This window comes from Marmota marmota, unplaced genomic scaffold, assembly GCF_001458135.2.
Source record: "Marmota marmota marmota unplaced genomic scaffold, marMar, whole genome shotgun sequence".
Taxonomy (NCBI): domain Eukaryota; kingdom Metazoa; phylum Chordata; class Mammalia; order Rodentia; family Sciuridae; genus Marmota; species Marmota marmota.
In genome coordinates, this window is record NW_025999891.1 from 6,469,780 (window position 1) to 6,482,977 (window position 13,198).

A 13,198-nucleotide genomic window follows, 5' to 3' on the forward strand; every position below is an offset into this window, starting at 1 on the left:
ATGGATTTAAGGGTTTGTGCTCTGGGATAAACATAAGCTAAAATGAAATAACACAACCAGTCCAAAGGTAATTCAGAGAATAAGGACAGTAAATGCTAGTGGGGAATAGTTTTTTTTTTTTTTAAATAAGTAAAGTCATTGCTGTTTTTTTTAATATTTATATTTTAGGTGTAGATGGACACAGTAACTTTATTTTTATGTGGTACTGAGGAATGAACCCAGGGCCTCACACATACTAGGCAAGTGCTCTACCATTGAGCTATAACCCAGCCCCTGTGTGGGTTCATTTCTGTGTCTTCTGTTCTATACTGTAGGTTGGTGCATCTGTTTTTATTGCCAGTACCTTGCACTTTTTGTTACTATAGCTCTGTAGTATAATTTAAAGTTAGGTTTTGTGATGCCTCCAGCATTGCTTTTTTGGCTTAGAATTACTTTGGCTATCCTGGGTGTTTTATTCTTCCAAATGAATTTTAGGACTGCTTTTCCTAGTATTCTTGATATTTTGATGGGCATTACATTAAATCTGTATATTACTTTTGGTAGTATGGCCATTTTGACAATATTAATTCTGCCCATTCACTTCTTTCATTTTGTTCAATTTCTTTCTTCAATATTCTGTAAGTTTTCATTGTAAAATTATTTCATCTCCTTGATTAGATTTATTCCCAGGTATTCTTTTTAAGCTAATGTGTAATTTTTGTAACACATTGATTTTTTTGAAGCCATTTATTCTTGGTATATCAGAAAGCTATTCATTTCTGTATGTTGATTTTGTAACCTGCTATTTTGCTGAATTTGTTTTTTTAGCTCTAGCAGTTCTTTGGTGGGGCTTTTTGGATCTTCTAAGTATAGAATCGTATCATCTGCAAACAGTGGTAATTTAACTTCTTCCTTTCTTATTTTTATTCCTTTTATTTTATTCTCTTAACTAATTGCTCTGGATAGAACTTCCAGTATTATATTAAATAGAAGTGGTAAAATTGGACATCCTTTTTTTGTTTCAGATTTTAAAGAAAATGTTTTCCATTTTTCCCCATTCATTATGATGTTGGCTTTGGGTTTTTGATAGATAGCCTCGATGGTGTTCAGGTAGTTTCCTTGTATCCCTAGTTTCTTCAATGTTTTTACATGAATGGGTGTTGAATTTTGTTGAAGGCTTTCTCTGAATCTTTGAGATAATTAAGTGATTTTTGACTTTGATTATATTTTTATGTGATGAATTACATTTATTGATTGTATATGTTAAACCATCCTTGCCCTCCTTGGTCTTTTTACTATGTTGTCAAATACAATTTTCTTAGATTCTATTAAGGATTTTTGCATCTAAGTCAGGGCAAAGAACATTAAAGTCCAGACTTACATGTTGTTTTTTCGTTTGCATTAAGGGCCTTGGTGAAGGTGATGAGAAGTCACCTGTTGACTGTCAGCATCTGGAGTATCTTCTTTCTCTCTTTCAGAGTAAAGGCCCTAAAGCTGTCATCAACATCAAGGACTTGAATGCCACTTTCCAGACAGAGAAGATAGGGCACCCGCATGGGCTGCAGATCACCTACAGGAGAGAGCGCCACATCAGGAACCTGTTTGTGTACCACGAGAGTGGGAAGGTGAGATGGCTGGAGTCCCACCCCAGCTGCCGGTCCAGCTCACCACCATCCTTGCTCATTGCACAATGTGTTCAGCTGCCTCTGAAGACTTATTGCTGCCTCTTGCCTTAATCTGTTTTCAGTTTCCAGTGTGACACAGAGGTCTGAAGAAGGCAGAGTGACATGTGGGAGAGGAACCTGGCAGATGCCATGGTCCTATACGAACAGTGCACAATCACCAGTGGGAGTCCAGTTAGCAGAAGGGACTATGCCTAAGAATGGTACATCCAGATAGGGCCTGAGTTTCTGAATACAGAAGGAGGAATGGCTAACTCAGGCTAGGGCCTTTCTGCTCAGCCACTGTCCTGGACCAACAGCATTGGCATCACTTGGGAACTTGTTAGAACCAGAGTCCCAAGTCCATCCCAGACCTACTGAATTAGAAACTTCCCTTCAACAGGATCCTTAGGTGATCCCAAAGCATGTGAACGTTTGAGAAGTGTTACTTAATGGTCTGCAGATCAGCCCAGAGAAGAGAAGGCCAATAGTCCAGGTTTGAGAGAGTACACAGGGTCAGATCCTGACCACATGATGGGGGCAGGGAACAGAGGTGCTAAGTAGTGGGTAGAGGGAAGTCGGGGTTTACATTTTGTGGGCATCTATTAACTCTGCTGTTCTATACAGTATTTTTTATAATATTTATTTTTTATTTGTAGTTGTCAATACTTTTATTTTTTATTTTTTTAAATTTTTAAAATTTATTTATTTTTTAATAAGTGCCTTTTATTCATTTATTTTTTTAGAGAGAGAGAGAGAGAGAGAGAGAATTTTTATTTATTTATTTATTTTAGTTTTCGGCGGACACAACATCTTTGTTTGTATGTGGTGCTGAGGATCGAACCCGGGCCTCACGCATGCCAGGCGAGCACGCTACTGCTTGAGCCACATCCCCAGCCCCTTATTTTTTATTTTTTATGTGGTGCTGAGGATTGAACCCAGGGCCTCGCACATGCTAGGCAAGTACTCTACCGCTGAGCCACAATCCAAGCTCAGCATTTATATATCTACACACACACACACACACACACACATACATATAGTTGTCAATGGACCTTTATTTTTATTTTTATTTTTTTTTAATGTGGTGCTGAGGATCGAACCCAGTGCCTCACACATGCTAGGCAAGTGCTCTGCCACTGAGCTACAGCCCCAGCCCCTGCATTTCTTAATCCTGTAAACAACCATGGAGGGCTAGGGTTGTGGCTCAGCAGTAGAGCACTGGGCTAGCACGTGCAAGGACCTGGGTTCAATCCTCAGCACGACATAAAAATAAATAAATAAAATAAAGGTATTGTCCTCCATCTACAAAATAAAAAAATAAAATGTTTAAAAAAAAAAAAAACAACAACAACCATGGAAATGTCTTGTCCCCTTGCTCCCGAGGCATGAAAATTAGTATCATACAGCCAATGATTCTTGGGCCCTTTGCATCCATTTTACCACTCCACGTGCCTCTGTGGGTCACCCTGTCAGCAGCCTTCGCAGACTCCTTCGTCTACTCCACAGTCTACCTGGGTGCCTGGTGGCAGGGATTTGGAGTCAAAGTTAGAGCCCCGGCTCTGCTGCTCTCGGCTATGTTGCTGGGGCAGGTTGCTTCCCTGTGCTTGTTTTTGGATTCTGGCACCCATCTCTCAGAGGGACTTTAAGAGCTGAATGACCATGAACCAGGGATGTGAAAGATTTCATCACCATTACGTGCATTACAAACATTACTTGTTACGGTTGATATTTGCTCATGACTGTAGCAGATGTCAAGGGCAAAGTCTTGTAGTCATTTATTCATTTACGAACTCACTATTTTAACAAATTCTTCTTGAGCCCCTGCAGTGTGTGAAGGGTCTAGGGAGTGTCATCATGAATGGTGCAGAGTCATGGGCCTCAAGGATCTCACAGTCTAGGGAGGGAGGAGGACAGGGAAATAGGCACTGACCATGCCCTGTGATGGGTGGCCATGCTGGGGACACACAGAAGACGTGTGTTTTTAGTATGTGTGCAGGAGGGTCAAGAAGGCTTTCCAGAGGAAAGTTTCTATTTAAGAATTTGGGGATTCTGCTAAAAAGGAGCATTCTACCATGGTGTAAAGGGCATGGTATAAAGAGCATGGTGGCCATGCCTGTAATCCCAGTAGCTCAGGAGGCTGGGGCAGGAGGATCATGAATTCAAAGCCAGCCTCGGCAACTTAGTGAGGCCCTAAGCAACTCAGTATCTAAATAAAATATAAAAAGGGCTGTGGATGTGGCTCAGTGGTTAAGCACCCTTGGATTCAATCCCCAGCGTCACACACACACAGAAAAAGGAGCACAATCTGGTTTAAAGAAGCATGAACAGGAAGGGGACAGAAGTATTTGTTTTAAGGGCCAGAAGTACTGCTGGGCCTCCTGAGAGATTAAAATCAGGAACTAACACTCATCTCTCCTCTCCTCTCTCTCTCTCTCTCTCTCTCTTTCTCTCTCTCTCTCTCTCTCTCCCTCCCTCCCTCCAGAGAGGCAGAAAGGAAGAGAAAATGAGAGGAGGAGAGAGAGAGAAAGGGAGGGACAAAGTACACTCTTTAACAGGCACAAGTTGTCCTTACATCATCAGGGATCAAATGGTACCACACTTGTTTTGTTTCCCTAAATTCAAGAGCCTCATTTCCAAGATTAGCAAGGAATGTAATCAGTCATCTCTCTTGTCCCAGGGCCACCAGTCCATTACTGGAGAGACCTTATAAAGTGGTAGCCTGAGCGAGTTTTTCTGGTCTGGCCCCATTCCCTTAGTGCCTGAGACCCTAGAAAGTTCTTAACAAACCCAGGGGCAAGAGGGCTTGGAACTTCAGAATACTATCCCCCTATCCTTGACCTAGGGGAGACAAGTGGAAATTGTTTCATTCCTTTGAAACCATATTTAAATGACTTTTTCGGTCACTGTATTACATCAAAGTCCAGTGCTGCAGCTATTTGGACAAGTCTTTCAGCCTCCCAGTTCCTGGGAGAAAGAATCTGGTAAATCCAGTCCAGCCTCTGTATCGGTCCAGTCCTGGTCCAGGTGCTATGGCCCAGGAAGGACAGGATTGGGAATGGAAATGGGGTGAGGGGCAGTTCTCAGAGAAACAGGTTGGCTAAGCAACCAGCCGAAAATTTATTACAACATCTAAACTGACCTGCAGGATGGTAGAATGTTCTAGTTAAAAGATGTGTGTGGGAGGGAGGTGGGTGAGGCCAAGTGCGCCAGGAGTAGGGGATAGCATGAGTTGGGGGTATTGAAAATGTTGAGTGGAAAGAGCTCAGAGGGCAGAGTGCGTCATGCTAAAGAACTTAGGGTAGTGGAGGCCTCCAGCCAACCTGGATGAATTAACCAGACAGTCACTGTCTGAATCTGAGCTCCTGAATCTGAGTCTACATTTGAACAAGATTCCAGATGATTGCAGCAGGCATTAGAAAGTGGAAAGCAATGTCCTGAGCCATTGTGTGTAACTCCCATGCAGCTCACCTGAGTCCTTTCCCATAGCTCTAGAGTCCCTCCTGTCAGTGGCTTCCCCGGGGGGGCTGTGGCCTAGTCCTCCCAGGTTGACCCTAGGTGGAACTGTGTGGCATATATGTGTGCTGAATGCATCGGCCCCAAACCTGAGAACCCTAACCCTGCCACCAGACTCAGCCTCCCGTCCTCACCCGTCTGACTAGCTGTCTGTGTCCTTTGTATTTTGTCACAGGAGATAGTGGACTGGTTCAACGCCCTCCGCGCAGCCCGTCTGCAATACTTAAAAATGGCCTACCCCGAGCTTCCAGAGTCTGAGGTGAGCTACATGTAGACCCCAACTTCTACGTCTCCCCCTGCTACCTCCTCTCCTCAACTACTGATCCCTGAGGCCAGACGAGGTTTATTGCAGGCAAGACCTTGAAAGGAGAGGGTTGGGCATCACAGAGGGAAGCTGAAGGCTTTTATTTTTCTGGGGAGGCCGGAGGATAATAGACTCTAAAAATCAGGTCAGTTTCTTCCCTTCAGGACACATGGCCACTATAGTGTCAAGAGGCTCAGCCTTTGGACAACTCTTTCTGACCCCTTCTCCCACTAAAATGAACAAATGGTCCCTACATACTGTTGAGCCCATTTTATCTCATAACCCTTTTAGGCAGGATGAGTATTCCCATTTTACAGATGAGAAATGGAGTCCCAGGAAGGTCAAGTGAGTAACGGAAGGTGCTCTTCTCACACTAACATCTGCCCTTTTCCCTATGGTGCTCTGGACTCAGGGAGGCCTTAGGATCTTCCCCACTGCACTTGTAACAGGAGAGGTCTGCCTACAGTGGCCAAGGTAATGGTGAGCCCGAGAACTTCATTTGGACTGTCCTCAGGCTTGGGTGGGGTAGCCCATGTGGCACAAGGCAGAGGATGCTGCCTTGAGCCAGGAGGCCTGCACCCTCATGGATGCTCTGTTCCTGATTTGCTATGTGACTCTTGCAAGTCATGGCACCTCTCTGAGCATCTGTTTTCATATTGGGTGGTTGTTGCAGACCCTCTTCATGGTCTCTTCCAGCTCTGAGGTGCTGTGGTCTGGTCCCTGTTTTAAGCTTTCCTCTAAGAGGCATTTTAAAGTGATAGAGGTAGAGAGATCCTGTTAATCCTGGACTTTCCTTCCTCCCAACTCTTTGACCCTCTTTGCTCCTCAGTTCCCAAGCTTGCAGGGAGCTAGATGTCTGGGTTAGGGTCCACTCCGGTGGCCCAATGATGCATTGAGACAGCAGCTCCCTGGGTACAGTTCCAGTAAGGCCTGACCTGGTTCTGAGAAGCCCTTGGAGGTTGGTGTGCTGAGTCAGCACGTGGAGCTGGCTCATGCTTGCTCCCTTGGGCGGGAGTTGGGAGTGCTGACTGTTTTGCCCAAGAGGAGGAGAGGACAAAGTGAAAGTGCTCAGCCTTCTTTCATTGGGGCTGGCTTCCCATCCTTGCTGACCCATGTGGAGGAAATTGGTCTTCAGCCAGTGTCCTCCACGTTCCCTTTTCTCTCTTGTTCATGATCATTACCCCTTATCCATCCCCAGTGTCCTCCCAACCCACCTCTCTCCTCTTTCTTCCCACCCTATGTCTATGTATGGTGTCAAATTCTGGGCAATCATCCAGACTTAGCTCAGGATTAAGGATCCAAATGCTGGAAACCCAGGGAGGCCCTGTGGAGTTGTGATCTTTTTATCAGAAATAGATACAGGATCTGGGTACAATGCTTATAATCCCAGCTACTTAGGAAACTGAAGCAGGAGGATCACAAGTTCAAAGCCAGTGGGACAATTGAGCAAGACCCTATTTCAGAAATTAAACAAACAGGGATGGGTTCAAGAATACAGTGCTCGGGCTGGGGATGTGGCTCAAGCAGTAGCGCGCTCGCCTGGCATGCGTGTGGCCCGGGTTCGATCCTCAGCACCACATACAAACAAAGATGTTGTGTCCGCTGAAAACTAAAAAATAAATATTCAAATTCTCTCTCTCTCTCTCTCTCTCTCTTTAAAAAAAAAAAATACAGTGCTTGCCTAGCATGAAACTCTGGGTTCAATCCCCAGTACTGCAAAAAGAAATCACAAAAACAAAAATGCGTACAGGGCTGGGGATGTAGCTCAGTGGTAGAGCACTTTCCTAGCATACTTAATTCCATCCCCAGCACCACAAAAAGAAAAAAAGAAAGAAAGGTACACACATTCTGATGTGTTATTTAGGGCAAGCCACCTCGCCTCTCTGAGCCTCAGTGTACTCATCTGTCACCACAGGGACAATGCTTACCTTCCAGGACTATTTTAAGAATCATTTGAGTCAAGTTATACAAGGTACAGTAAGGAGTTCCCTTCTTGCCATTGTTTCCCTGAGCCTAGACTAGCCCTGGGCTGGCTCAAGTTCAGAATAGGGAGCAACTGGTGACCCTATTTTCTCCAAATGGAGAAATTAAAGCTTATAGGGTGTATTTTAGGGAAAAGGGAGTAACATAGTTGAGGTTTTCATTTTTGGCCCCCAATTTCTCCCCTTTCATATTTCCCATTCTTCTTCCCCAGATCTCCCCTCCCCTTTGCCCCTGCCCTGGAGCCTGGGAGAACGTGCTCTGTTCTTGAAACAAGTCTGCTGCTTGAAACTTTTGACTTGCCCAGTTGACACCCCCTCCCCACCCCGTCCTCCCACAGCACAGGAGGCCAGTGTCAGTCCCTGGCAGCTTCCCTGAGCACAGGAAGGCAGGCTGGAGCTCACATGATCAAGTCTTGTCCATTGCACAGGAGGAAACTGGCCCAGAGAGACAGAAGGTCTCTTTAAGGTAGCACAGCTGGTTGAGACCAGAGGTGAAGCGAGAATGCATGTCCCTCCACTCCTACCCAGAGTTTTCCTTGTTTGCCCACTCTGCAGTCACCTCCTTGTGACCCTATATCAGTTTCCCTGCCAATGGCCAGTCTCAGTCAAGGGGGCTCTGGCACGTATGCACCTTGGCACCACAGTGAGGTGGCAGGTGTATGGCCTTGTGCCTCCCAGTCCTGAGCATGCTACCAGCTACATAACTTGGAGAAGACCCACCACCACTTCATTTCAGCTGGGTTCCTTCAGATGCACAATGAAGCCGATAAGATCCACCTCACAGGGCGGCTGAGGATTGCACCCAGATCCTGACACACAGTAGACCCTAGGAAAATGTTCCCAAAAGACACCAAGAGGGTCTTCTCATGGCCTCACTTGAATCCATTCTTGTGACTGAAGTTGTCCTTAAACCAAGTCCCTAAACTAAGACTCAGCCATGCTGGTGAGCTCAGCAAATATCTGGGGTGCTGTCGACTGGCTTTGTTGAAATATTGATATTACATCCATTGCACATTCCAAATATAACCCCATAAACCATGAGTTCACATCCTTCCCTATTCCAAACTTCCCCTTTCTCTGGGAGCCAAGTTCAGTGGGGAACCTTGAACTCTTGGGGTGTGAGGAGGGGGTCAGCCTCTGTCTCTCTTCCCCCAGCTCGTGCCCTTCCTCACCAGGAACTACCTCAAACAAGGCTTCATGGAAAAGACTGGTCCAAAGGTACATTCAACCATTCCTTGGGGGACTTACATGGATCTGTCCCAACTACCAATAGGCCAGAATTGGGGAGGTGGGGAAATGGGGAAAGAGGGTTGGAGAGGGAGGGAAAGAAAGTAAAGCCGTATTTGTGAGCTCCTGGGCTGAAGGAATGGGTGAAGGCTCCATGTCAGCTGATGTGTGATCCAGCTGACATGTGTTGCTCCAGGGCCTTCTCTCTCTCATGGGGGTATCCCAACCCCCATCATCATCACCATCAGCTTCTTTCCTCCAAACTCCCTCCATCTGTGGGAAAGCAGAGCCAAGAAGGGGATCCCTGGGGAGACAGCTTTTGGGCTTCCCAGAATCCTCTGCTGGGAACCCACGGGGACCCTCCAAGGAGAGGCAGACAGGCCCAAGGAAACACATTCATGCCAGGGTGAGGCTGCATGTGCACTCACTCCCTCACACTCAGCCTGACTCCTTTGCTAAACCAGCCCTCTCCCTCAGCAGCTGCTTATTCCCACTTATCTATGAAGGAAAGGAAGGGCTGCTACTGTGGGGAGGAACCTGGATATTGATGAAGCTTAAGGAAGCTTGGCTGGGCTGGGTAGATAGCTCAAGTGGTAGAGTGCCTGCCTCCCATGCCCAAGGCCCTGGGTTCAATCCCCAGCACCACACATAAACAAAGTCTGAGTGCAGGGGGTCCAGGTGGTTGGATGAGGGTTGAGGGGGAAGTCAAGGGAGAAGCAAGGCAAAGGTAGCTCCCAGAATAGGATGGATGTTAAAAAACGGTGCAAGGTGTCAGGGGTAGAGTGAGAGAAGTCTCAGGTGGGTTGGAAAAGGGGCCAAAGGTTTGCTTTAGGTTTCTTCCTTCTCTAGCTGGGCACCGCCCCTCCCTATGGTTTTTACCCCAGGGTTTTCTCTCCCCTGACCTAGGTTAGGATTTGGTCAAGGCCAGCACTTTCAGCTTGGCTGAACAGTAGCCACTTCTGATTTCCCCAGCTTCCTTTTTCTGAGATTTCTTTGTCCACAGCTTGAGAAAGAGGGAAGCGGGCCTTCCCAGCTCTGGCAGCACCTGGAGGCAGCAGGGGTGAAGCTGGAAGGGGGTGGGGTGGGAGATGAGGGCTGGGAATGGGGTTGGGAACTTGCAGAGCCCCAGAGAGAAGTACTGGGCTTGTTCTAGGCTGGCCCTGACCTCTGTCCCCTGCTTTGTCATCCCTGGTAAGAGGTTCCCTCTTTTGCAGCAGAGAGAACCTTTCAAGAAAAGGTGGTTTGCCCTGGATCCCCAGGAGCGGAGGCTGCTGTATTACAAAAATCCGCTGGTAAGAGTCACTCCTGGTCCCTCCCCAGGACAGTCCCAAGGAGAGGTGGATCAGCACTTGTCCAGCCTACACAAATAAACTCATCTCCTGGAGCCCCCAGGGTTGGGGAGCCCTGGTCAGGAAAGCCTGTGCCCCCTCCCCTTCTAAGTTAGTTCCTGTTCCAGAAGCCCATTGAGAGCTTCCCAGATGCTGCCAGTTGTGATTAGATAAGGCATATTCCCCCTGCAGTCTCTGGGGCCTCGTTTCTAACCAGGAGGCTGAGATGAGGAGTGGTTAGGAGTGGGGTCTCTCGAACCTGGTTGTCTGGACTCCGGTCTCAGCCATGCCATTGTGGTGGCATGCCCTGGGTAGTGTACACACTTATCTCTCTGTGCCTCAGTTTCCTTCTATGAAAAATAGACTTAATATGTATGCCTTGCTCAGCGGGTCCCATGATGATCATGACTTCCTACATGTAAAGCGCTTGTATTCCTGGTGCCCAGTGATCTCTCCATACATGTTAAGTGTCTTCTCAACAGATGATTATGTGATTTGCTTCAGGGTTTCAACCTTTCAAATTCAAGTCGTTCCCCCACCCACCCGGTGGCATACCCCTGTAATCCCAGCGGCTCCCGAGGCTGAGGCAGGAGGATCCTGAGTTCAAAGCCAGCCTCAGCAAAAGCGAGGCACCAAGCAACTCAGTGAGACCCTAAGTAAAACACAAAATAGGGCTGGGGAGGTGGCTCAGTGGTTAAGTGCCCCGCAGTTCAATTCCCAGTATCCACCCATCTCCCCCCCAAAAAATCAAGTTCCCCTGCAGCATAAATCCTGGCAAGGACACTCACTTACTCCCCTTTACCAAAATAGATCTTGAGGGCTGTCAGTGCTTCAGGGGTCCCTCTGCCCCAGCGTGACCTCTGATGACCAGGTGCCTTTGATTTTCAGGATGCCTTTGAGCAGGGCCAGGTTTTTATCGGGAGCAAGGAGCAGGGGTACGAGGTCTCTGAAGACCTGCCCAAGGGCATCCGAGGGAATCGCTGGAAAGCCGGCATCACCATCGTTACCCCGGAGCGCAGATTCATCCTCACCTGTGCCACTGAGAAGGAGCAACGAGAATGGCTGGAGAGTTTGCGGGATGTCCTGTGCCGCCCCTTGACACCCCTCCACGTACCCAGTGAGAAGCAGGGACTGGGGGTTGTTTTTTTGACAGAGGGTAGGAAGGGGTTTCTTCGCTGTGTTGCCAGAAGAGCCCTGACTCTGCGCTTTCTGTGGCCTTCTCTTCCTGCCAAAGAAAACACACAATTGTCGCCAGGAAATCCCCTCTGTGCCCCAAGTTCCTCTAACAGAGTCCTTCTCCATGAGCTTCAAAAGGAGTTTGGAGCCGGGGCGGTATTGCCCGCCTGTAATCCCAGTGACTCAGGAGGCTGAGGCAGGAGGATCTCGAGTTCAAAGCCAGCTTCAGCAAAAAGCAGGGCACTAAGACCCTGTCTAAAAAAAAAAAAAAAAGACTGGGGATGTGGTTCAGTAGTCGAGTGCCCTGAGTTCAATCCCTGGAACAACAACAACAACAAAATGGTAGTTTGGTGCCAGCAGAACCCTTGAGGCTATCTCTGCCCAGCTCATCATCTAGGTGCTGGACAACCTCTCCTTGTTCCTGGTCCCTGATCCCTTTTCTCATGAGAAAACTGTGTCCTCCTATTATTAGCTGAGGTCACCCTGCTGAGCAGCTCCTGGGACTTTGGATTCTGCCCCATTCCAGAGGGAAGGCTATTTTTAGTGTCCTTCTTTCCCCTGGGTCCTTCCCTCTGTCTGTCTTTCTAAGGCTCCTCCTCTTCACCCCAAATGTGTCCCTGCACGGCTGCCCTGTCTGCTGACAGCCCTGCAGAAAGGGAGAGATGTGCTGAGCTGGAGCAGGAAACTTCTGACCCAGGGCTTGACTTCTGGGGCACAAGGGAGAAGTTCTGTGTTTGGAAAAGTACAGACTGAGCAGGTGACCTCACACAGACCCTTGGGGAAACTCCTGTGCCCTCTGAGCCTGACCAGTGCAAACACAAACTCTCTCTTCTTCGTTGTCCCAGTTCCCAAAGCCAAAGAGCCTCAGAAGCAGATGTGGGAGGCGTTGGGTGGGTCAGTTGGAGCTTCCTTTTCTCTAGGTGCATGTGTGTTGGAGTCTTTCGGTTTCTCTCTCCATCTCCATCTCTGTGCTTATCGCTCCCTCTCTAGTGTGTAGGTCCTCTGTGTCTCCCACTCTTTTGGTTTGTCTTCTTTAAAAAAAAATGTTCTTTTTTGCTTTTCTTCCTTCCTATCTTTTTCATTCTGTTTTTTATTCTGGCTCCCTCTGGTAGCATGACCACCTCCCTCACACTCCTGTTTCCCTTGCAGCTGCAGTAACAGAGAGTGGCTGTAGCAGCAGGTGACCCATCGGCTGGGGAGCTGGCTGGCCACCAGCCACCTACTGGAGCTCCTGGCATAAAGGAGGAGTTCTTATCTCTGATCCAGTTGCCCAGCACAAGTGCCGCACAGCCAGCAGCCAGCTTGGCAGAACTCACTGCTGACACTGAAGCTGTGATGGATCTTCCTGCTCCTTGGCCCTTCCCTACTGCCCAGCCTCCAGATCAGAGGACATGGTACACAGTGAACACATATGTCACCCTGTCTTACAAACCAAGACTTGAAATGTCCTGAAGGCCCAGAACCTGCTCATCTGAAATGGAGGCATTGTAATGAAAAAGCACCCACAGCATCCTGCAAGTGGTGTTTTGAAAAAAAAAAAAAAATTAATCTGAATGTAATCATGAGGAAATAATCAGGTAGATTCACATTAGGTATGCTCTGCTGAACAGCCAGCTGGGACTCTTCAAAAAGGTCCATGTGATGAAAGGTAAAATAGTTTGGGAACTGTTGTAGGTCTGGCAACCAGAAACCAGATGCAATGTATGATTCTTGAGTAGGTCCTGGATTTTAAAAAAATAGCTGTAAAGCACATACTTAAGATAATTGAAGAAATTTGAATATGGATTTATACTAGCTAATAGGATTGTAAGATTATGGTATTCATGCTGTAATGGTATAGGAAAATATTCCTGTCCTTAGGAGTTACGTGCTGAAGTGAAATGTAATGATGTCTATGACTAATTCCTAAAAGATTCAGCAAAAACAAGTGTATGTATAAGTATATGAACACAGTGTGTGTATGTGTATATATATATATATATATATATATATATATATATATATATATATATATATATATATATA

At 47.1% G+C, this 13,198-nt stretch overlaps 1 protein-coding gene across 14 annotated transcripts in view; it reads left to right on the forward strand.

Moving 5' to 3' along the window:
* Positions 1-13,186, forward strand: part of Adap2 (ArfGAP with dual PH domains 2) — a 22,437-nt gene extending 9,251 nt beyond the window's left edge. Inside the window, exons 4-11 of one of the 14 annotated variants that reach the window (XR_007344238.1) lie at positions 1,458-1,604; positions 5,332-5,415; positions 8,598-8,660; positions 8,866-9,075; positions 9,884-9,961; positions 10,886-11,114; positions 11,783-11,930; positions 12,323-13,186. Coding sequence is in view for 12 of the 14 variants with exons in the window: in XM_048794687.1 (XP_048650644.1) it covers positions 1,458-1,604; positions 5,332-5,415; positions 7,781-7,908; positions 8,598-8,660; positions 8,866-9,075; positions 9,884-9,961; positions 10,886-11,096 (921 nt within the window). In the remaining 2 variants the exon portion in view is untranslated. Of the gene's footprint in view, positions 1-1,457; positions 1,605-5,331; positions 5,416-5,872; positions 5,935-7,780; positions 7,909-8,597; positions 8,661-8,865; positions 9,076-9,883; positions 9,962-10,885; positions 11,115-11,782; positions 11,931-12,322 lie in introns of those variants that run through there. The other 13 variants (XM_048794689.1, XM_048794687.1, XM_048794688.1 and 10 more) reach the window with 13 other exon arrangements.
* The last annotated feature ends 12 nt before the right edge of the window (positions 13,187-13,198 follow it).